The sequence below is a fragment of the Leucoraja erinacea genome, chromosome 12, assembly GCF_028641065.1.
Source record: "Leucoraja erinacea ecotype New England chromosome 12, Leri_hhj_1, whole genome shotgun sequence".
NCBI lineage: Eukaryota > Metazoa > Chordata > Chondrichthyes > Rajiformes > Rajidae > Leucoraja > Leucoraja erinaceus.
Window position 1 is genome coordinate 9,143,723 of NC_073388.1, and position 24,649 is coordinate 9,168,371.

At 45.2% G+C, this 24,649-nt stretch overlaps 1 protein-coding gene across 2 annotated transcripts in view; it reads right to left on the reverse strand.

The window, feature by feature from the left end:
* The window catches only part of tenm1 (teneurin transmembrane protein 1), a 1,787,780-nt gene that overhangs the window by 19,028 nt on the left and 1,744,103 nt on the right, over window positions 1-24,649 (reverse strand). For both annotated transcript variants that reach the window (XM_055643570.1, XM_055643571.1), the window contains 3 exons: window positions 22,174-22,409; window positions 13,864-14,160; window positions 3,458-5,066 (listed from right to left, as the gene is read on the reverse strand). In XM_055643570.1, the coding sequence (XP_055499545.1) occupies window positions 3,458-5,066; window positions 13,864-14,160; window positions 22,174-22,409 (2,142 nt within the window). The remainder of the gene's footprint in view (window positions 1-3,457; window positions 5,067-13,863; window positions 14,161-22,173; window positions 22,410-24,649) is intronic.

The window sequence follows — 24,649 nt, forward strand, 5'->3', positions numbered from 1 at the left end:
TAGAACAAAGTGGGGCGTTCCTATTGAGGCATTAAAACATTCTGATGGGTCCCGACAGGGGATATACAGGACTGATCTATTCCTTGAGTAAAAAAATGACACCAAGTGCTGGAGTAACTCATCATGTCCGAAAGCATTTCTGGAGTCTGAAGAAGGGTTCCGACCCGTAACGTCACCTAGTCCTTTTCTCCATCAATGCTGCCTGTCCCTCTGTTACTCCAGCATTCTGTGTCTACCTGGAGAACATGGACTGTTTCTGCTGTGTTAGTCCAGCACTTTGTGTCTTTTCTTTTCTGTGAACCAGCATTGTGTAAACCACTAATTGTTGAGTCACACTGGGAGCAACAGTGGTCTCAGCCCCGATCCCTATGGACCACTGATAATCCCCTTCTTCCATTGGGAATCTCCTTGACTCCGTCAATCTCTGTCTGTCGACACTGGGCCTATTCGCTGGAGTTTAGCAGAATGAGGGGGGACCTTATTGAAACGTACCGAATAGTGAAAGGCTTGGATGTGGAGTGGATGTGGAGAGGATGTTTCCACTGGTCATAGAGTGATACAGTGTGGAAACAGGCCCTTCGGCCCAACTTGCCCACACCGGTCGGTCAACATGTCCCAACTTGTGGGAGAGTCTGTGACTAGAGGTCATAGCCTTAGAATTAAAGGACGTTCTTTTAGGAAGGAGATGATGAGGAATTTCCTTAGTCATAGGGTGGTGTATCTGTGGAATTCTTTGCCACAGAAGGCTGTGGAGGCCAAGTCAGTGGATATATTTAAGGCAGAGATAGATAGATTCTTGATTAGTACAGTTGTCAGAGGTTATGGGGAGAAGGCAGGGGAATGGGGTTAGGAGGGAGAGATAGATCAGCCATGATTGAATGGCAAAGTAGACCAAATGGCCTAATCCACTCATATCACTTATGATCTGAAGACGATGTCTCAACTGGAAACGTCACCCATTCCTTCTCTCCAGAGATGCTGCCCGTCCCGCTGAGTTACTCCAACATTTTGTGTCTACCTTCGATTCAAACCAGCATCTGCAGTTCTTTCCTACACATTTATGATCTTATGACTCCCACTCCCCATCCGAGATGGTGCCCAACAGGTGACTATTTGCATGCTGGCCACAGAAGCAGGTCCACAAACTCATATTACAATCGTTCCACGCTCTGAAATCTGTCTATGCACTGTAAATGGATCGAATGTAATCCTGTAATGTCTTTCTGCTGACCGATTAGCACGCAACAAAAGCCTTTCACTGCACCTCGGGTACATGTGACAATAAACTAAACTGAACTGCTCTCTCTCCTGAAGCCAGCTAGCAATCCATCTGCGACTTGTTTTCTGACTCCATATTATCTGACAATCATTACTCTATTAAGGAATACTTTATCAAAGGCCCTTTGGAAATTGAGATAGATTTCTTCTCTACTGCATTATCATTGTCTACAACTCCCCGCTACCTCTGCAAAATATTCAATAAGGCCAATCAATCTAGAACTCCTCTTTTGAAATCAATGTTGGTAATTCATTATGATACTTTTCATTACACAGTGGTTTTTTATTCTCTCCTTCAGTGTTGATTCCATTATTTTCCCCGTGTACTGCTGACTAGTATGTCCTTCCCTAGATCTGTCTTGTCTTCTTAAGTATATGCATTATCTTATGTATTTGGTCTTTTTTAGATTTTACAAAGATACAGTCTGGAAACAGGCCATTCGGCCCATCGAACCCATGCCGACCAGCGATCACCCTGTACACTAACACCATCCTACACTCTAGGGGCAACTTACAATTTCACCGAAGCGAATTAACCTACAAACCTGTACGTCTTTGGGATGTGGGAGGAAACCAGAGCACTCGGGGAAAACCCATGCAGGTCACGGGGAGAACGTACAAACTCCGTATATAGTCAGGATTGAACTCGGGTCCCAGGTGCGCAAGGCAGCAACCCTACTGTCTTTAATGAAGCTAATGGAACTAAATTTTAGAAACAGAATCAATGCATCACTGTTAAGGCCCTGTCCCACTGTACGAGGTAAAATTCTCCCGAGTTTCCCCTGATTCGAACTCGGAGAATTACGGTAATAGCCGCTCGTAGGTACTCGGGACTCTCGTGGACATTTTTCAACATGTTGACAAAACTTCACGAGCTTACCGCGTTTCCCGAGTACCTGCCTTTAGCGTTACAAGCCGCTAAGAGACGTCCCAAGCTCCGACGTACCCGCTATGTACATTCTACCTGCTTACCATGAGTTTGATTTTTTTTTAAACTCGGGAGAGCTCTTTGGTAAACTCGTATAGTGGGACAGGCCCTTTACTATACAGCATGCTGGGTTTAGACCCAAAGCATTGGCCTTCCTTTTTGCCCACAGATACTCCTCGACACGCTGAGTTCCTCCAGCAGATTGCATGGTGCTCTTGTTTCTTGTGATCTCATCCCTACCAATTGTTATAATTGTGAAAAAATAAATCCACACAGAACAATCAAATCTGTCAGAAGGGCTGACAATGGAATGGAATATTAAACATGTCTCATGAAAACTGTGGACCCACAAGAGATTGTGGATGCTGGAGTCTTGAGTGAAACACAAAGTGCTGGAGGAACTCAGCAGGTCAGGCAGCATTTGGAGAGGCAATGAGCATCTGAAGACATCTGAAGAATGGTCTTGCTCCCCCGTTTCCTTTCCCAGATGCTGCCTGACCTGCTGATTTCCTCCTTCCCAATGAAAGTTGTATCTCGTCCACTTTAATCTTTATGGAAAGCCATCGTCAAGAGGCATCAAAGGGCGGCGCAGTGGTGCAGCGGTAGAGTTGCTGCCTTACCCAAGGAACAATCCTGACTACGGGTGCTGTCTGTACGGAGTTTGTACGTTCTCCCCGTGCCTGGAGTGGGTTTTCTCCGGGTGCTGTGGTTTCCTCCCGCGCTCCAAAGTTGTACAGGTTTGTAGGCTAATTGGCTTGGTAAAATTGTAACTTGTTGCTAGTGTGTGTAGGATAGTGTTAGTGTGCGGGGATCGCTGGCCGGCGTGGTCTCAGTGGGCCGAACAACCTGTTTCTGCTCTGTATCTCTAAACGAAACTACGTTCAAATGGAGCAGATTCATGTTCTAAACTTCAGCTCTTACATGCCAACTCTTACATAAACGTTGACCATCATTTCATAGCTTTTAAGATATTTGAGATCTCCTTTGCACTATAAAATTACATCGAATATAGACACAAAATGCTGGAGTAACTCAGTGGGACAGGCAGCATCTCAGGAGAGAAGGAATGGGTGACGTTTCAGATCGAGTCTCGTCTTCAGACTCTCCAGCGATGCTGCCTCTCCTGTTGAGTTACTCCAGCATTTTGTGTCTATCTTCGATGTAAACTGGTATCTGCAGTTCCTTCCTACACATCTCCTTTGTACCAAGATCTCCTTCGCAGATAATACCAAGTTATGCATTGTTCCTTACCTGTAGTGAATTGTGCGATGTCCTGAACAGTGCTGACCGGGTTGTTACTTTTAAATGAATACAGGTTGAATGGAAAGAGATTGTTATTTAAGTCCTTCCAGAGATCGTAGTTTGGCGTTGTCCAACGGCCAGACACAACGTCATAATCACGGCGGCCTAAATGCAAGAGCTTGGTCAGGGGGTCGTAAAGCCCTCCGTGAAAACCAATAATCACTTGGAAATCTGCGTTGGTATCCCGGTAGATATCTCCATAAGGCGTGTATTGCATCTGTTTAATGACCTGTCCAGAATTGCTGAAGACAGCCAGGGGGGTTCCTGTGTTGTCACAGGTCACGTAAAACTCTTCGCCATTGCTGATCTCCATGGCGATGAGATGGCCCTGGAGGTCGTAGTAGAGTGACGTGATCTCAGAGTTGGTGTGGTTGTAAATGTGAGTGACTCTGGTTGGGTTAATGAGGTCGGCGTAAAAGAATTGCAGGTGTTGGCCGGCGTTTGTTTTCTGGGCGACGCGCCTCCCTAACCCGTCGTAGCGGTACAGCACGCTCCAGCCTGCGATGGCACTGTACGCTCTGTCGAGCAGGCCGTTGGAGTTGTAGTCGAATATGGTGTCTCCTCGCTGCTGGAGGAAGCCATCCTCATCCGTCTTGTACGGCACCTCCCCGAACCGGGTGATCCTGTCTCGCAGGTCATATCTTAGCGGGGTTAAATGGGCGCTGTTTTCGTAGCTCATCAAGTTAATGTTGCCGTTCAGGTCATAGTTGTATCGCCACTGGGGTTTGTTGTTGATGGACACGGTTTGGAGCTGCCCGTCAGCATCGTATTCGTAGGAGTGCTTTGTGAGATTGGTATCGGGACCCACTCTCACTTCGCACACTATCATGCGTCCCATGTTGTCGTATTGGACCGTCATCCAGTAGGTGATGGATCGGAGAATCTCAAATTGGACTTCTCGCACTTGGCCGTTGGCATTGAACTTCTTGGTGTGTGTCATGACGGTGGTGGTGATGATTTGGTTGAGATCGTAGTAGATCACGCTGAACTTTCCGAACTGCTCGGACCGGCCAGAGACATCGTCATGTCGATACAGATCGATGGGCAGTGGGGTTTCGTTGATCATGGCCTGCATGCTGGTAATCCGGAAGTTATTATAACTGTAGTCAAACCGAGCGTTGACGAGGTCTTCGTCGCTGAACCTAAAGATCTGCCGTGCCACCAGTGGACCTGTTTGCCTGAATCGGACCGTGCAGGTGAATCCCTCATGCACCAGCTGGATGGTTTTAATCACACCGGCAGCCTCGTCGTAGGTGAAGTTGACCTGAGTGGTGTCGTAGAGAATCTCGGAGAACTTGGACAGTTTGGTGTACTTGTAGACCACCATACGCCCGGTGCCAAGGAATAATGTCTGGAGCAAGCGGCCGTCCTCCATGTAATCCTGTATGACGGAGGCGCTGCCATCAGGCGGAGTGTAGATATTCCTATAGTACCCGACGGAGCAAATGGTCTGCATGGTGTGTCGGACCATGCTGGGCATGGTGACTGAGTAAAGTCGATCAGTCAGATCGTAGTCAAAAATGTATCTTCGCTGGCTGTGCAGCAGGAGCGTCACAGACTGTTGAAAACAAAGACGTTACTTGATGACAATTCCACATACTTGTAAAAATATTAGAGTCATAGCGTGGAAACAGGCCCTTCGGCCCAACTTCCCCACATCGACCAACATATCCCATCTACACGTCCCACCTGCCTTTGGCCCATACCCCTCCAAACCCGTACTATCCATGTACCTGTTGAAATGTCTCTTAAACGTTGCGATAGTCCCTGCCTCAACTCCTTCCTCTGGCAGCTCCTTCCATACACCCACCATCCTTGGTGTGAGAAAGTTACCCCTCAGGTTCCTATTAAGTGTTTCCCCCCTCAAGGGACCATTGATCAATTATCTGGGTTGATGTGTTGGTGGAATGGGCCGCTGGAGGCCCTGCAGCAGCCGGGGGGTCTCGTGGATCAGGCGCTGCTGGCGGCCCCGACGATACGAGGTGCTGCCCGCGCTTGATTAATTTGACAATTAACTGCGTTACAAGTGCACATGAACCAGGCACGTGCCAACAGGGTAGACAAGGCAGGCACTGCCTACCTTAAATACATTATAAAATGGTAATTATTAAATATAAATAGTAAAGGCATGGGAGAATTATGCCTATCTAAGAGATCGCTCTTAGAGGTAGGCATAATTCTCCGCGCCTATCATGCGCAGCACTTGCATCACGCGAAGGTCTGTGCAGCCTACATGCTGTATCGCTGCTTCAAGCCGTCAATTTCAAGGGGAGCTGAAGGGAGCTGAAATTCTGCCTTTGCTGTACTGCGCATGTGCAGTGCAAGTTTCCTGGCGAGTTTTTCAAATATGGATTGTCATTATCTTAAGTGTATCTTAGAGAGAAGAATGGAGTTCGTGTACCAATAATGTGGTAGGTAAATCCTTTCACAGCGTTTGGGGAGTCTGGCCCGGGGTAAAGTTGCGGGGAGGGCAGGAGCATTGTGAAGGAGGGGATCGGGGATCATGCCAGTAATCCACTTGTGACACTCCGGGCACGGAGCCACCGCATTGTGGCCGGGGAGTGAATTAGCTCGGGTCGCTGCGAGCGCCCGCCGGGACCGGGCAGCCCCTTCTACTGGCCCCCACTCACCTCTGGCAGTGCTCTCCATCTGAAAACCTCTCTCCTGCCGATCGCCGGCCTCGCTCATGTCAGCCGCTTCCCGCAAATCTTTAAATTCCGACAGCGCGATCAATTGAGGTTACTCGGCTGTCGGAATTAAAGAATTTGCGGGAAGCGGCTGACATGAGCGAGCGGCAGGTGAGAGATGTTCAAAATGAGAGCACTGCCAGAGGTGAGCAGGCCGGCAGAAAGCGCTGGGATCCCGGCGGCCCTTCGCAGCCACCTGAACTGCTTCCCTCCCCAGCCACAATGTGGTGGCTCCGTGCCCGGAGCGCCGCGGCAGCGGTGAGTGAGTGAGTTACTGGCATGATCCCCGACCCCCTCCCTCTCAACACTCCTGCCCTCCCCGCAACTTTACTCCCGGCCAGACTCTCCACACGCTGTGAAAGGAACTCTACCCCCAATTGGTCCCATGAACAAGTATTGCCATTCAATAAGATGACAACTAATTTAACTCGTCCCGGTGTGCTCCCGTTTTCCCACCATCTTTCCACCTGCCGTCATCCTCCATCTCCCACCCATTCAGTAATTCAAAATGAAGGAGATTTGGAAGCCTTGGGCAAATTGAATTGTTACTTATTTTTATTTTTTTATTTTTACGGAGAGGAGAACAATCTGCGCATGCGCGGTTTAAGATTTTTTTTTAAAAGCCGACTGACTGCCTACCTTGAATAATTAGTGCTTGACATGAACAAACCAATAATCAGAGCTTGAGAATTCAAGTATCATTCAAGGTTAAAAGCAAATGTTGCAAGAAACCACTCGGCAAGTCAGACTGCGACTGGAGAGACAGAATTAGCACATGAAACCGGTCCACCTGACCCTCTGATTGAATTTTTGGTATGCATCATGACAGCAGTATTAACTATTTGGTTGAGATCGTGGGATATTGCACTGAACTTTCCAAATTGTTCTTACTGGCCTGAGACATCGTTGGGTCGATAAAGGTGAATGGGCAGTGGAGTTTTATTGATCATAGCCTGCATGCTGTTAATTCAGAAGTTATTATAACCGTAATCATGAATTACGGGGTGTTCCCAGGGATAAACATAGGCTTGGGTAACAAGTGCTGTTGGAAGACCATCAACCCGGTGAAAGAATCCCATTGTTCTACCTGAAACCTGTTGGTCTCCCAGCAGAGTAAAACGTCTGCCAGGGAATGTTGCCGACTGGCATATTCCAAACTGCAGGAGTACATGCTGAGGGACGCGCTGAGAGGCTCTCAGTCTGAAGAAGGGTCTCGACCCGAAACGTCACCCATTCCTTCTATCCTGAGAAGCCGCCCGTCCCGCTGAGTTACTCCTGCATTTTGTGTCCATCTTCGGTGTAAACCAGCATCTGCAGTTACTTCCTACATTGGAGCTCGGTGCAGCCAATGCCAAGGCTCTATGGGGGAGGACCACAGTCCAGGGACCTTGTGCGGCTGGACATTGAGTGGCAGAGTCCAGTGGGGTCACAAGGGAAGGGATATCGCCCCCGAGGGCCCAGTGACAGGCAAGAGTGTTTTATGCAAAGATAGGTGCTAACATTACTGAGTATAACACCACCCTCTGCAACCTCTTGTGTTTGAAGTTCATGTCATAGGGGTCTATTCTGCCATTCAATCATGGCTGGTCTATCCTTCCCCCCCTAACCCCATTCTCCTGCCTACTATGATGGTCTTGCGAATCAAGGGCTCGCCGGAGGGGGGTGCTCTGTTACACTGGCCCGCGGCAGCCGGCAGTCTGAAGCAACGGTCTGCAGAACTCCAGCTGGTGCAGTGTCTACAGCCCGGGATCCCTCGTGGGGAAGAAGAAGCTTCCACCGCCGGCCCGCGGCCGTCTTCTACCGCGGGCGCGGTATGGAATTACCATCTCCCCTGGAGGGGAGCTTCGACCGCTGGCCCTGCAGACTGCGGTGCTTCCGGCTGCGGCACGGCAGGTACTTTAAAACTTTGACCGCCGGCCTGCGGCCTACACCACCCTGAAGCCGCGGTCTCTGGTGGGGAAGACTTTGTCCCTTACAATCTGGACGCCCGCAGCAACGGCTGTGGAGGGTGGAGGTCCCGACCACGAGGGAAAATGGAGGAGGACTGGCCAAGTTCTGTGCCTTCCACCACAGCGATGAATGCTGTGGTGGATGTTTGTGTAAAATGCTTATTGTGGTTGTGTGTTCTTTATTACTGTACCGCTGCTGGCAACGCAAATTGCACCGACCTTGGCAATTAAATTATATCACTATATCAAGAACTTATCAATGTCAGTTTTGGGGTCCAGGAAAGAGTGTTCATGTCGTGATCCTGTTTCCACCAATCTCTCCACCACCACACACAAGAAGCGACAAGAAGCGACAAGGCAGACACCGTTGTATGCAGATGCCGAGACGTGTGTCCAGCTCTGGCTCAACAACTTCTAATCTTGTGTGCGGACTCGATAAGAAGAAGAAGGTCTCAGTTTTATAAATAACCAATGATTTGGCCTCCACATCTGTCTATGTGGGTGATACCTGACCCGCTGAGTTACTCTAGCATTTTGTGTTTTTTTGCTCAAGATTCCAGTATTTGTGGTTTCTTGTGTCTTCTGAATGATTCTCTTGGATCTGTTCTTTTAGACAATGCCCTCTAGTTCGCTAATGTTTCAAGAAGGTAAAATGGGAGGAGCTGGCAGTGGGGAAGTGAAACAATGATCCTTGGTCTGCACCAGAGCTTTTAATTTAATTTCTGAGCTCTTTCATATCCCTTCATGTTTCACCTTTTGAAGGTTATAGCTCACTATCTTTGAAACAAAACTTAATTCTTAATTTAGGAGCTACTCCTGATGAAATATCCCGTGGTGTCTTGCAGCATATTTTCATTTATATCTTTTCAAGATCATTTAACTTGGATGTTGGTTTTGGATGATGGGCATAATTTCTTTTTGCATAATTAAACCGGCTACAAGGAGTTTGTTCGACTGGAAATGTGCCAGAGGTTGACAGGGTGAGAGCGGAGCTGCGGTAAGTAACAGTGTACTGTGGATAGACGCAAAACGCTGGAGGAACTCAGGCAGAATCTCTGGAGAGAAGGAATGGGTGATGCTTTGGGTCAACAGACAATAGACAATAGGTGCAGGAGTAGGCCATTCGGCCCTTCAAGCCAGCACCGCCATTCACTGTGATCATGGCTGATCATCCATAATCAGTACCCCTGTTCCTGCCTTCTCCCCATATCCCCTGACTCCGCTATCCTTAAGAGCTCTATCTAACTCTCTCTTGAAAGCATCCAGAGAATTGGCCTCCACTGCCTTCTGAGGCAGAGAATTCCACAGATTCACCACCCTCTGTGTGAAAATGTTTTCCTCGTCTCCATTCTAAATGGTTCACCCCTTATTCTTAAACTGTGGCCCCTGGTTATGCACTTCCCTGACATCGGGAACATGTTTCCTGCCTCTAGCGTGTCCAAACCCTCAACAATCTTATATGCTTCAATGGGCTCCCCTCTCATCCTTCTAAATTCCAGAGTGTACAAGGGTGAAGACCCTTCTTCAGAATGAGTTGCACATCAGAGAGGGTCAAGAGGAGGTTGACGTGAATGACCCCCCACAAATGAGTGGGTTAGGATCTGATGAGCGTTTGAAGGCACTGGGCCTGTACTCGCTGGGGTTTAGAAGGATGAAAGGGAGGGGACCTCATTGAAACTTACCGAATAGTGAAAGGCTTGGATAGAGTGGATGTGGAGAGGATATTTCCACTGGTGGGAGAGTCTAGAACCAGAGGTCACGGTCTCAGAATAAAAGGGCGTACTTTTAGAAAGGAGATGAGGAGGAATTTCTGTAGTCAGACAGTGGTGAATCTGTGGAATTCATTGCCACAGATGGCTGTGGAGGCCCAAGTCAATTGACATTTTTAAGGTAGAGATTGACTGATTTTTGATTAGTAAGGCTGTCAGGGGTTGTGGGGCAAAGGCAGGAGAATGAGATTGAGAGGGAAAGATAGATCAGCCATGATTTAATGGCAGGATAGACTTAATGGGCTGGATGGCCTAATATTCTTTTCCAAGAACCTACGAATCTTGCGGCAGCATATGAACATCATATCATACCCAGAAACACTCAGGACTCGAGGGCCTGAGCTATAGGAAGAGTTTGAGTAGGCTGGGACTCTATTCCCAGGAGCACAGGAGGATGAGGGGGTGATCTTATAGAGGTGTATAAAATCATGAAAAGAATAGGTAGGCAAATAGAGTCTCTTGCCAAGAGTAGGGAATTTGAGAACCAGAGGGCATAGTTTTAAGGATGGTGAAAATGATTTTATTGGAAAGTGAGGGGTACATTTTTCACACCAAGGGTTGTTGGGTGTATGGAACGAACTGTCAGAAGAGGTAGTTGAGGTAGGGACTATCGTACCATTTAAGAACCATTGAGAGAGGCACATGAATAGGGCAGATTTAGAGAGATATTGGGCCAAATGCAGGCAAGTGGGACTAGTGTAAATGGAACATGTTGGCCATGGTGGGCAAGTTGGGCTGAAGGGTCTGTTTCCACGCTGTATCATTCTGTGACTAAATAATAGTGGCTGTGTCGCTGGTCATTAGGCTGCCTACGAAAGTCACTGGTCAAATCTTTGGGGAAGGAAGGACCAGGTAAGCAATGTGGATGATATAAGTCGCACTATGACAGAAGTGGATCACCGGGGAAATGTACAACACACAGGTTGCCTGCTGGTGGTCTGTTGGTTCAGTCTAAACATACAATACAACTTAATTTAACCACACGAACTTTCAGTTTCTCTCCCCACATGTTCCTGCCAGAGCAGAATCAAACGCAGTACAGGTACACAACCTTTTATCCGATAGCCTTGGGACCAGACACTCCTCGGATTTCGGAATTTTTCGGATTTCGGAATGGAAGATTTTTAGCGTAGATTAGGTAGGTAGCGCGGGCGGCTTGAAAAGTCTGGAGTGGCTGCCTCCTCCCCGGAGACCGGGGAATCATTGTAAATCATTGCTTAAATGTTAGTCAGTTAGTTTGGAGGGATTTTATGTGGTGGGGGGAGGGGGTGAAGGGGTAAACTTTAATTCTTAGTCCCCTACCTGGTCGGAGAGGCGGGGAGCGGGCAATGCCTTACCGGGTCGCCGTGCAGTAAGCTCCGGAGCGCTGTGGCCGGTGACTCACAACATCGCGGAACTGGGGCTGCGGGCGTCTGGCCGCGGGCCGCGCTGGATTTGGAGCGCCGCGCGGCCAGGGGTAGAGTTGCCGGGGTCAGGTTTAAGTGTCTCCCCAGTCTCCGGGGAGGAGGCAGCCGCTATAGTAGTACAGACCTGGGTTGACCGTGGGTCGTTTCGGGTCAAGTTTGGTGCCAAATGCGAGCTTTGGTGTGCAGACGACATCCTGGAAAAAATGTCCGGTTTTCGGAGCTTTTCGGTTTCCGGAACTCCGGATAAAAGGTTGTGCACCTGTACTTCTTTGCTTTGTAGTTTGAGCATGTAATTCTGGTTTAGGTTACTCCCAGTTCATGCCTGGTGTGTAAGGGTATAGTGTAATGACTTTTGCAAGAAAGTAGAACAGCGCAGCGTAGGAACAGGCCCACAATGTTTAGAAACATAGAAACATAGAAAATAGGTGCAGGAGGAGGCCATGCGGCCCTTCGAGCCAGCACTGCCATTCATTGTGATCATGGCTGATCATGCCCTATCAATAACCCGTGCCTGCCTTCTCCCCATATCCCTTGACTCCACTAGCTCCTAGAGCTCTATCTAACTCTCTCTTAAATCCATCCAGTGACTTGGCCTCCACTGCCCTCTGTGGCAGGGAATTCCATAAATTCCACAACTCTCTGGGTGAAAAAGATTTTTCTCACCTCAGTCTTAAATGACATCCCCTTTATTCTAAGTTTGTGCCGAACATGATGCCAAGTTAAACTGATCTCATCTGCCTGGAAATGATCCATGTCCCTCTATTCCCTGCACTTCCATGTGGCCATCTAAAAGCCTCTTAAACGCCACTATTGTATCTGCCTCCACACACCACCCCTGGCTGCGCGTTCCAGACCCCCACCATTCTATGTATAAATTGTGGCCCCGCACATCTCCATTAATATGTTCCCCCTCTCATCTTATAGCCGTGTCCTCTAGTGTTGGAGATTTTCACCCTGGGGGAAAAAAAAGTATTTGATTGTCTACAATCAACAGATACTAGATACAGGCTATTTTAAAACCACGGAGCACTGCTTTAGTGCAGGAAGGAACTGCAGATGATGGTTTACACCAAAGATAGACACAAGATAGAAGATAGGCATGGTGGAGCAGCGGTAGAGTTCTGCCTTACAGTAGATATGTTGCAAAGCCTACCTGAAGTGTCGCTGAAAATCTGTCCCAGCCCGTGTGCGCGATTTTGGCGCCGTTTAGAGGGGGGCGGGTTTAAAACGCGATTTCCCCTAGGCTGTTCAAATCGAGGATGTTCAGCCTAGTTAATTATTAACAAAAAATCGCTGGAAGATTCCATCGCTTTAGCTATTATTACTTTTAAGGGCTTTATCTAGTTGTTATAGTAGTTTAAAAATTAACCTCTAAACCCCCGACCGCCGGCAACGGGCCGGATCTCATACAGGGGACAACAGGAGGTAGGCTGTTTATTTTTACATTAAGATCCCTTCTTAAGATCCCTTTATACAAAGTTTAATGTTGCGAGTAGCTATTTTGGGGCCCGTTATATCCCGCAGTTTTTCTGGGCATTTGAGGGCACAAATCCACCGCAATGTGAACGTTCTAAACCAGCGCGTTCACAGGATCCCACTAGAAAGCTGATTTAAATGGACTTTAATTTACAGCAATTGAACACTAAATTCCTTCCACTTGGCCTATAAATTAATGTAAATGAGATTTAAAAATCATGTTTTATTGTGAATTATTTGTGAATATTATTTGGACACTTAGGCTATTTAAAAATGTTAATCATTTATTAAGAAATGGATAGATGTTTAGATCTAGTAAATGAAGTTTGAAATTAGCTACAATTGGGTAACTAACTAATTATATGCTTTAATTTCAGGTCATCCAAGTAAGATTATTTTATATTTGTTTCAGAATGCTTCACTCCATGATAACTGAAAATTTCATTCAGTTCTCTTAATTTTTAAGAAGGTTATGGGCTTTTGACTGTCCACGATCACAGCTTTTTTGTTATGTCCATAGAAAATCAATAGGGAACAAGATGCTAATTTCTGAGTATGAAAATGGCCATAAATGTTTAAATACTTGAGATATGAAAGTGAATTAGGTGTCAAATTAAACTTCTTTTTATGCTTTATCTGATGGGATAAATTGCAGACTTGACTTTTTAAATCTCAAAATTTTGTAACATTGCTACTTACAGCACCAGAGACCCGGGTTCAATCCTGACTACGGGTGCTGACTGGACAGAGTTTATACGTTCTCCCCATGACCTGCCTGGGTTTGCACCGAGATCTTCGGTTTCCTCCCCTGCTCCAAAGGCGTACAGGTATGCAGGTTACTTGGCTTGGTATAAGTGTAAATTGGCCCTAGTGTGTGTTAGTTAGGATAATGTTGGTGTGCGGGGATTGCTGGTCAGTGCGGACCCGGTGGGCTGAAGGGCCTGTTTCTGCGCCGTATATCCAAACTAAACTAAAATGCTGGAGTAACTCAGAGGGTCAGGCAGCATCTCTGGAGAAAAGCAATAGGTGACATTTCGGGTCGAGGCTCTTTCTCAGCTTTTGTGTTACCTTTTCCGAGTAAGTGTAGCTCCATATTTTTCCATCTGCCAGCACCCGGGATATAATCCGGCCGCTCTGATCATATTCCATTCTTTCCACCCAAGTTCCTCTCTGCATGCCTGTAACCAGGCCCATTGGGGAGTAGGTGACATTGACCTCGTTGAAGTTGTTACTGGGTGTCCACAGAACCGGCCGCCCCGATCGGTCATACTGGATCTTGAGAGTAAATTTGCGGTGGTCATCGTAAATCTTTCCGATCCTGGTGACCCGGTCAAAGTCTATGGACAGCAGGTTTCTGTTGTGAGCCTGGTGGGAAAGAATCAGCAGATGTCATTAACGGCACATGGTCAGGATAAAATATAATGCAAAGTACTTTGTGATATGGTGTCACAGAGTCTTACAGCATGGAAACAGGCCTTCATCCCAACTTGCCCCACACTGACCAACATGCCCCATCTATATTAGTCCCACCTGCCTGCGTTTGGCCCATATTCTTCTAAACCTGTCCTATCCATGTACCTGTCCAAGACTCTCTTACATGTGATATCTGATGCAATACTGATTAGCCTCACATCTAATTTTATTTTCAACAGGATTCTCCATGAACACCTTGCAGATCTCAGTCAACAGCGAAAGGTTAACACATCCCTTTGAATTGTAAAGCTTAAGCTAAGTAAAGTGTATTTACCTACTGGATGTTGCAGGACTCATGGGCCTGAGCTATAGGGAGAGATTGGACAAGTTAGGATGTTGCCAGGTCTTGAGGGCTTGAGCTACATTGCAGCCCATTGGCACAGCTACAGTTGCTACCTTACAGTGCCAGAGACACGGGTTCAATCCTGACTATGGGTGCTGTCTGTACGGCGTTTGTACGTTCTTCCCGCCTGTTTTCTCCGGGTGCTCCGTTTTCCTCCTACAATCCAAAGACTTTCACGTTTGAAGGTTAATTGGCTTCAGCAAGATTGCAAATTATCCCTAGTTATTTCTTGGCGTGCAGGAGGTTGAGGGGTGATATTATTGTTTCAAAGTTTCTGATATTTATGGATATAGAAGGCTCTATTGCAAAGCACACACAACACACTGTTACCCAGGGTAGGGGAATCAAAAACCCAAGGACATAGGTTTAAGGGAAAAGATTTAGTAGGAGCCTCAGGGGCAACTTTTTCACACAGAGGCTGGTGGATATATGGATGGCTACCAGAGGAGATAGCTGAGGCAGGTTCTATAACAGCATTTAAGAGATACTAGGATAGGTACTTGGATAGGAAAGGTTTAGAGAGATATGGATTAAATGTGAGACAATGGGACTAACTTAGATGGGCGTTTTGGACCAATTGGTATAAGTCTATGACAGCATCTTGTTGGCAATTTCTGCATTAAATCCTCTGCATCAAGTGAATGTGGAAACCTCCTAAGTAGAGTCCATGTTAATAATCATTAAAAACGCTGTTGACAGAACAGCACTCAGTGCAAATACTAGACCACAGCCAGCAAAAATGCACAGGGCTGAGGCAGTGACAGGAGACTCTTGCGATACACGCTAGGACAGCACTGCCTTTTGAAAGCTTACTTCCTATTGACTATGTCGGGAGGGTGAATTGGCCAGCTTTGATAAAAAGAAAAAAGAACCATAGAAAACTAGAAAATAGGTGCAGGCTAGGCCATTCGGCTCTTTGAGCCAGCACCGCCATTTAATATGATCATGGCTGATCATCCAGAATAAGTGCCCTATTCCTGCTTTCTCCCCATATGTCTTGATTCTGTTAGCTCTAAGATCTATATCTATCTCTCTCTTGAATCCATCCAGTGAATTGGCCTCCACTGCCTTCTGTTGCAGAGAATTCCACAGATCCCACACATGCTGTGGCTGAAAAAGTTTTTCCTCATCTCAGTCCTAAATGGGCCATCTCTTTATTCTTAGGAAAACGCCAGCAGAATATGTTTACAATTTCACTTTGAATAGGATTTTGAATAGAACCAGTGTTCAAAGCATTTAAAAGTAATGCCCCTGTCCCACTTAGGAAACCTGAACGGAAACCTGAACAGAAACCTCTAGAGACTTTGCGCCCCACCCAAGGTTTCCGTGCGGTTCCCGGAGGTTGCAGGTGGTTGCCGGAGGTTGCAGGTAGTGGAAGCAGGTAGGGAGACTGACAAAAACCTCCGGGAACCGCATGGAAACCTTAGGTGGGACGCAAAGTCTCCAGAGGTTTCCGTTCAGGCTTTCTAAGTGGGACAGGGGCATTAGACTTGCATTGAAATATTATCTATTGGGCAGTCCCAAAACACTTAACTAATGAGGAACTTTTGAAATGTAGCCACTGTTAGAACATAAAACTATTTTGCCCAAGGCAAGATATTCTAATGAATCAATTGAATTTCAATGTATATAATTCCTGACTGAAGAATTTCTCAAGATCTGTGATATTTAGGCAATTGATTTTATTTTGATAAATTAAACCTATTGTTCCACTGGAATATGCATAAGCAGCACAAATCTTGATAAATTATTTGATTGATTAAGTTTAACATTTCTTTTTATAATCTTCATCGATGAGTTCTGGCGCAAATGCAGAATTTGAACAGCATGCATTAATTTTTAATTTAATGTTCAATTTTTAATTTAATGTTCAATTTTTTACCTTTGCTTTTTTTCCACTACTAATATTTATTTCAATATTTTCTTCCAAACATTTCTGAGACATCCATTTTGCCTTTCCAATTGGGCATTTCTTCCACAACTCCATTAAGACTGTCAAACACAATTTTGTTGGCCAGCCAAAAAATGCTGGAGTAACTCAGTGTGACAGGCAGTATCTCTGGAGAGAAGTAATGGGTGAAGTTTCGGGTCGAGACTCTTCTTTAGACTAAGTCTCTCAGTCAGACTCAGGGTCTCGACCCGAAACGTCAATCATTACCATTCTCCAGCATCTGCAGTTCTTTCCTGCACAAATTTGTTTGATCTTTGATCTTCTTTCCCCATGAAGTTGAAGTTGTTTCATCGGTTACTGCATGATACCATTTAATTTAAGAAAGATCGAAGAACTCCACACAGACTCTCTGCTATCGTCTTATCAATCCATTGTAAAAGCCCGAGGTGCATACCAACATTTATTGATGTCTGCACCTACATCTATCTCCATTAATTATTGCTATTTTCAATGAGGTAGCAATACTGTGTCTCCTCTATGGATCTCCCCCTTGGCTAATGATGATGCTTAATGGATTTCTTCTCCAGCTTCCCACCATGTACTTGGATACACCAGATCAGGCCCCAGGAGCTTTATCTACCTTCATATGTTTTAAAATATAGTTTTAATCATATATCATGGTTTGAGAGCAGCTACATCCAATGGATCATTTAATTAGCTTCATGCGATGCATCATAGAAGGCATTTTACAGGATGCAATAGACAATAGACCACAGGTGCAGGAATAGGCCATTCGGCCCTTCGAGCCAGCACCGCCATTCAATGTGATGCATCATTGAATGGTTTGGGAACAGCTCCATTCAAGACTGCAAGAAAGTGCACAGAGATGTGGACGCAGCCCAGACCATCACGCTGATCCCGAGACCGGCCTTGAGCACAATTCCCAGACATGGTCTGGGGATAAGTCAGGAGGTTTGGGTGGCATTGTAGACCCAGGATTCAGAATGATTCAAGATAAGGAAAATACTTACCGGAGAGAATTTCAGTCAACTTAATGATGGGAGTATCGACAATGGTAAATCTCAAGATACTCTTAAAGGTGGCACAGGGGCTTACTGCACCAGGGACCCGGGTTCGATCCTGACTAAGGGTGCTGGCTGTACGGAGCTTGTACGTTTTTCCTGTGACAGTGTAAGTTTTCTGCGGGAGTTCTGGCTTCGTCTCACACTCCAAAGGTGTACAGGTTCGTAGGTTAATTGGCTTTGGTAAAATTATAAACTGTCCCTAGCGTGCAGGATAGTGCTAGCGCATGGGGATCACTGGTTGGCACCGTCACTGTGGACTGAAAGGCCTGTTTCCACGCTATATCTCTAAACTAAACTAATAATGAGTGCAGGAACGCAGTGCAGATGCTGGTGTACACCGAACATAGACACAAAAAGTTGGAGTAACTCGGGGGGTCAGTCAGCATCTCTGGAGAAAAAGGATGGGTGACATTTTGGGTGGGAACCCTTCTTCAGATCCTAATGAGGTCCAAATCCCCCAAAAGGAGGAATGTGTGGGGATTGACTTCTGCACATAAGCCACTGACACAGGAATGACATTAGGGTGCAAGGTTATTCTGTGGAAATAACTGGAGGAAGTTTGGGAGTGGTCTCCTGCAGTAATATTTTTTCTCCGAGAGAGAAAAAAAAAGAAAGCCTTTCAATCTCTCAGCGCTGAAATCAAAGTATCAAGCAATTGAATTATTTAAAGCACCCATTTATTTACGTGGAAAAAATATTTATATTGTATTCAATTTGTTCACACATTTAATCTTCATTTATTGCAATTATTGGTTTATATTAAAATAGGGAGATGTGTGAATTTTGAAAGGATAAATTACTTTGGTCAGTTTGATTTAAAAAAAAATCGAATCCATTGTATATTGAAATCTTGATGGATTATTTGCAGAATATTAGAATAAGCTGTTTACATATTTATTGAAAAGACCTTGATAACCAAAACATTTTAAATGTAGTCGGGCTTAAAACTCACAGCAAGTAGTCTATTGTTCAGCAAAATAAACCAATTTACTCAGTCTCTTTGAAGAATGGAAGGAGCAGAAACTATAAAAACTTATCTCAATAAAAACTGGACAATTTCCCCAGCAACTGTTGTGAGGTGAATATAATTATGTTTAGAAAATCAATCTCAGATCACCAAACATACTTGTTTAAGAAGGAACTGCAGATGCTGGAAAATCGAAGGTACACAAAAATGCTGGAGAAACTCAGCGGGTGCAGCAGCATCTATGGAGCGAAGGAAATAGGCAACGTTTTGGGCCGAAACCCTTCTTCAGACTAATCCTGAATAGTTTGAAGAAGGGTTTCGGCCCGAAACGTTGCCTATTTCCTTCGCTCCATAGATGCTGCTGCACCCGCTGAGTTTCTCCAGCATTTTTGTGTACCACCAAACATACTTGACAGGTATTGAGCATAATCATATCCATTTTGAAATCTGATCAGTCTGAAGAAGGGTCCCGACCTGAAATGTCAGCTATACATGTGGTCCAGATATGCTGCTTGACGCACTGAGTTACTCCAGCACTTGCTGTCTTCATTTAGTACACCAACATCTGTAGCTCCTTGTTTCAACATATCCGTTTCTGTTTCCATGCTGTAGGACTCTATGACTAGTTTGCAGATGATGCTAAGATAGGTGGAGGGGCAGGCAGCGTAGAGGAAGCAAGGACTCTGCAGAAGGACTTGGACAGGTTGGGAGAGTGGGCAGATGAAATTCAGTATAGCAAAGTGCGGAGTCATGCATCTTGGTAACAAGAATAAAGAATCTTAGAATAAAGGGGAGGTCATTTAAGACTGAGGTGAGAAAAAAAAACTATTTCACCCAGAGGGTTGTGAATTTGTGGAGGCCAAGCCACTGGATGGATTTAAGAGGGAGTTAGATAGAGCTCTAGGGGCTAGTGGAGTCAAGGGATATGGGGAGAAGGCAGGCACGGGTTCTTGATATAACCATATAACAATTACAGCATGGAAACAGGCCATCTCGGCCCTACAAGTCCGTGCCGAACAATTTTTTTTCCCCTTAGTCCCACCTGCCTACACTCATACCATAACCCTCCATTCCCTTCTCATCCATATGACTATCCAATTTATTTTTAAATGATACCAATGAACCTGCCTCCATCACTTCCACTGGAAGCTCATTCCACACTGCTACCACTCTCTGAGTAAAGAAGTTCCCCCTCATATTACCTCTAAACTTCTGTCCCTTAATTCTGAAGTCATGTCCTCTTGTTTGAATCTTCCCTATTCTCAAAGGGAAAAGCTTGTCCACATCAACTCTGTCTATCCCTCTCATCATTTTAAAGACCTCTATCAAGTCCCCCCTTAACCTTCTGCGCTCCAGAGAATAAAGACCTAACTTATTCAACCTATGCTGGGGACGATCAGCCATGATCGCAATGAATGGCGGTGCTGGCTTGAAGGGCCGAATGACCTCCTCCTGCACCTATTTTCTATGTTTCTAAGCAGATTATTTTTTAAATGGAGAGAGAATCCAGAAATCGGAGGTGCAAAGGGACTTGGGGAGCGGTGGTGCAGGACTCCCAAAAAGTTAATTTGCAAGTCGAATCTGTAGTAAGGGAGGCAAATTCAATGCCAGCATTTATATCAAGAGGACTGGAATACAAAAACAGAGATGTAATGCAGAGGCTCTATAAGGCGCTGGTCAGGCCACATTTGTGGTATTGTGAGCAAATTTGGGCCCCATGGCTGAGAAAGGATGTGCTGGCTCTGGAGAGGGTCCAGAGGAGGTTTACGAGAATGAGTGAGCATTTGACGGCACTGGGCCTCTACTCGCTGGAGATCAGAAGGTTGAGGGGCCACCTCATTGAAACTGCAAGCATAGTTAGAGTGGATGTGGAAAGGATGTTTCCACTGGTGACAGAGGCAAGGACCAGAGATCTTAGCCTCAGAATTAAAGGGCGTTCTTTTAGAACGGAGGTGAGGAGGAACTTTTTTAGTCAGAGAGTAGTTAATCTGTGAACTTCATTGCCACAGAGGGCGGTGGAGGCCATGTCAGTGGATATTTTTAAGGCAGATATAAACAGTAAAAATACCCTTTAATAAAATCTGACAATGGACACTTTAACCACATGTGATTTTTTTTCTATTAAAAATCTCAAATTGTGGAGTACAGAGGCAAGTAAATAAATGATGAGTGTGTGTGTCCCAAACATTATGTAGGGCACTGTAGACAAATTCTTGATTAGAACGGGTGTCAAGGATTATGTGGAGAAGGCAGGAAAATGGGATTCGGAGGCGGAGATCAGCCATGATTGAATGGTGGGGTAAACACGATGGGCCGAATGGCCTAATTCTACTCCGACAACTTGTGAACGTGTGTGTATCCAATATCCCCTAGCAACCTCTTTGAATCTTTATTTAATATATTAAACTTGTGAATTTGTGACTCGACCACGTTCCTGAATGAACGTCCTATTCTGTGATTTGCCATTACCTCAATAGATTTGATAGACAGTGTCTTTGGTTGCACGATGTACTTTGATTTGCACTACCTGGTGTTATTATTCTTATTCATTGATAAGAATAATGAAATGAACTCTTATTCATTTTAATCAATTTTCAAATGATTATATTTTATCTATGTATATTGCGTTTTCGGGCTCAAGTAAGATTTTTATTGTTTTACTGGGGACCATTGGGGTGTAGCACAGTGGTTCTGCAGTAAAGTTGCTGCCTTTCAGTGCCAAAGACCCGGGTTCGATCCTGGCTGGTGCTCTCTGTGGGAGTTTGTACGTTCTCCCTATGACCACGTGGGTTTTCTCCAGAATCTCTGGTTTCCTTCCACACTCCAAAGATGTACAGGTATGTAGGTTAATCGGCATTGGTAAAATTGTAAGTTGTCCGTGGTGTGTAAGATAGTGTTAGTGTGCAGGGTGATCGCTGGTCAGCGTGGACCTGGTGGGCAGATAGGCCTGTTTCCATGATATATCTCTAAAGTAGCCATTGATCTGACTTGAGTTTTTGTTTTGGAGTCATAGTGATACAGTGTGAAACAGGCCCTCCGGCCCAACTTGCCCACACCGGCCAACATGTCCCAGCGACACTAGGCCCACCTGCCTGCGTTTGGTCCATATCCCCCCCCAAACATGTCCTATCCATTTACCCGTCTAACTGTTGCGGAAACATTGGGATAGTCCCAGCCTCAACTACCTGCTCTGGCAGCATGTTCCATACACTCACCACCCTTTGTGTGGAAAAGTTACCCCTCAGATTCCTATTAAATCTTGTTCCCTTCCACCTTGAACCTACGTCATCTGGTTTTATTACAAAATCAACTTCCAATTATTTTTGTGTTTTGTATTTTGTATTCAAATTTATTGTCATTGTCTCAATTTGAGACAACGAAATGAATTTCCCCTTACAGGCAGTATCATAAAAAAAAAAAAAAAAAAAAAAATCACCAAAAAATAAATATAAATAATAAAACATATTAAAAATAAAATTGAAATTGAATTAAAAAAAAGCACAAACACAGAAAGTCCACGACACAACATAACATAAATGGCACCAAGGATTATCAGAGCATCAATCCCGTTCGTCTAAAATTCCCTTCTAAACGTAATGCATTTAAGAAACATACTCACCCTGAACCTCCTCCCAAAGACGGCGAGAGTCCCCTTTGTCTGCTCCTTCCTCTGCCTCCACTCCACTATGTTAGGATTGTGTTCAGTGGGCAATGAGATGTTACATTTTCCCATTGTAGGGTTTGCTGCTCCGGCCAACAGGTGAGGTTCGGTCTGTAGAGACAACTCCATTCCACTGGCAAAGGTCACTCGTAAAGAGCCATCGGGGCCAACCCAGTAGGTGTTTTGAATGTGCTCTGGAACAGAAAATCCCTGGCATGATTAGTAATTACATTTCATTGCTTTAATAGATAGACACAAAATACTGGAGTAACTCAGCGGGACAGGCAGCATCTCTGGATAGAAGGAATGGGCGATATTTCGGGGGGGAGAGTGCAGTGGAGAGATACGTTTTTTTGGCCTTCCATCACAGCGATGTGATGGATGTTTATGTAAAATGTAAATTATGTTGTGTCTTGGGTCTATTTGTTTGTAATGTATGGCTGCAGAAACGGCATTTTGTTTGGACCTCAAGGGGTCCAAATGACAATTAAATTGAATTTTTAAAAAAATTAAATAAAAAAATTAAATTAAATTAAATTAAAATTCTTCAGACTGAGCTGAGACTGACCCTTGTTTAAGAAAGAACTGCAGATGCCGTAAAAATCGAAGGTAGACAAAAATGCTGGAGAAACTCAGCGGGTGAGGCAGCATCTAAGGAATGAAGGAATAGGCGATGTTTTGGGTCGAGACCCTTCCTCTGTCTGAAGAAGGGTCTCGACCCAAAACGTCACCTTTTCCTTCTCTCTAGAGATGCTGCTTGTCCCGTTGAGTTATCCCAGCATTTTGTGTCTATCTTCGGTGTAAACCAGCATCTGCAGTTCTGCATTACAATGGAGCCGCTCATAGTGTACAGATACAGGATAAAGGGAATAACATTAGGCCAAGATAAAGTCCAGTAAAGTCTGATTGAAGATTGTCCGAGGGTCTCCAATGAGGTAGATAGTAGCTCAGGACTGCTCTCCAGTTGTAGATAGGATGGTACAGTTGCCGGATAACAGCTGGGAAGAAACTGTTTAGTCTAAACTAAACTAAATTTGCATTAATGATTTACCTTTAGAAATTATAATCATTATTTTTACCCTTGTGGATGATACCATTGGCAGGGGATTGTCAATATTATGCAGTCTACAACAAATTACAAGATGCTTAGGCATATTTTGATTTAACAAATGTCCATAGTTTTCACTGATCAATGCAAAATTATGCCAATTTGGGCTATGGGTTGGTGTAGTCAATCCTGAGGAGGATTCCAACAAAAGAAAGGATGACTTGCAGAATGGGCAAATATTTTGGTAAAATGATACTTCAACACAGATAAATAGCAAGTCCAACATATTGTTAGTAAAATTATTAGGGTGGCACAGTGACACAGTGGTAGAGTTGCTGCCTCACAGTGCCAGAGACCCGGGTTCGATCCTGACTATGGGTTCTGTCTGTGAGGAGTTTGCCCCTTCAGCCCGTGACCAGTGTGGGTTTTCTCCGAGATCTTCGGTTTCATCCCACACTCCAAAGAGGTACAGGTTTGTAGGTTAATTTGCTTGGTAAAAATGTAAATTGTCCCTAGTGTGTGTAGGATATTGTTCGTGTGCAGGGATCGCTGGTCGGTGCGGACTCAGTGGGCCGAAGGGCCTGTTTCCGTGCTGTAACTCTGAACTGAACTAAAAACTAAGAAAAATATGCAGACCACTTATTTATGGAAGTTGAGAGTCAAGGTGGGGGATGTCTATAAAGCCATCAGCCATTAGTTCAGACCCAGGTTAGCAAGATCAAAAAGAAACTTCACATCACCTGGGGATACTTCAAGAGGAATTCAATTGAAAAATATTGAAGGTACATTAAACCCTCTACAAACCTTGCATTCACCACAGAGCATATCATTTGAGACATCAGTTTATGAAAAATAGTAAAATGTAGACCCTGTAGTCTTCCTGAAGACTAGCTACAGAGACCACACCACAAACGAGGCGATCTACCGGTAAACTGCAACAAAGACTCTCAGCCAGAGACATAGAGGGGCGCAGGATGAAATTTGCAGGGCATGCACTCAGAATGTCACCAGAACGTGCACCTAAGATGGCAATGACATGGCAACCTGACGGAAGAAGGAAAAACCAAAGGTTTTAGGTGAGGGAGGAAGGATTTAATAAGAGCCTGAGGGGTAGCTTTTTTATGCAAAGGGTGGTCGGTGTATGGAACGAGGTGGTAGAGGCAGGTACTATCGCAACGTTTAAGAAACGCTTAGGCAGGTACATGGATAGGACAGGTTTAGAAGGATATGGTCCAAATGCGGGACTAGTGTAGATGGGACATGTTGGCCGGTGCGGGCAAGTTGGGGCGAAGGGCCACATTCCACACGGCATCTTGACCACTTCCTGTGTGCATTGTAATTAAATTTGCGCAAAAACGACCCCCCGTAGAGCTACAATTTTTCGCC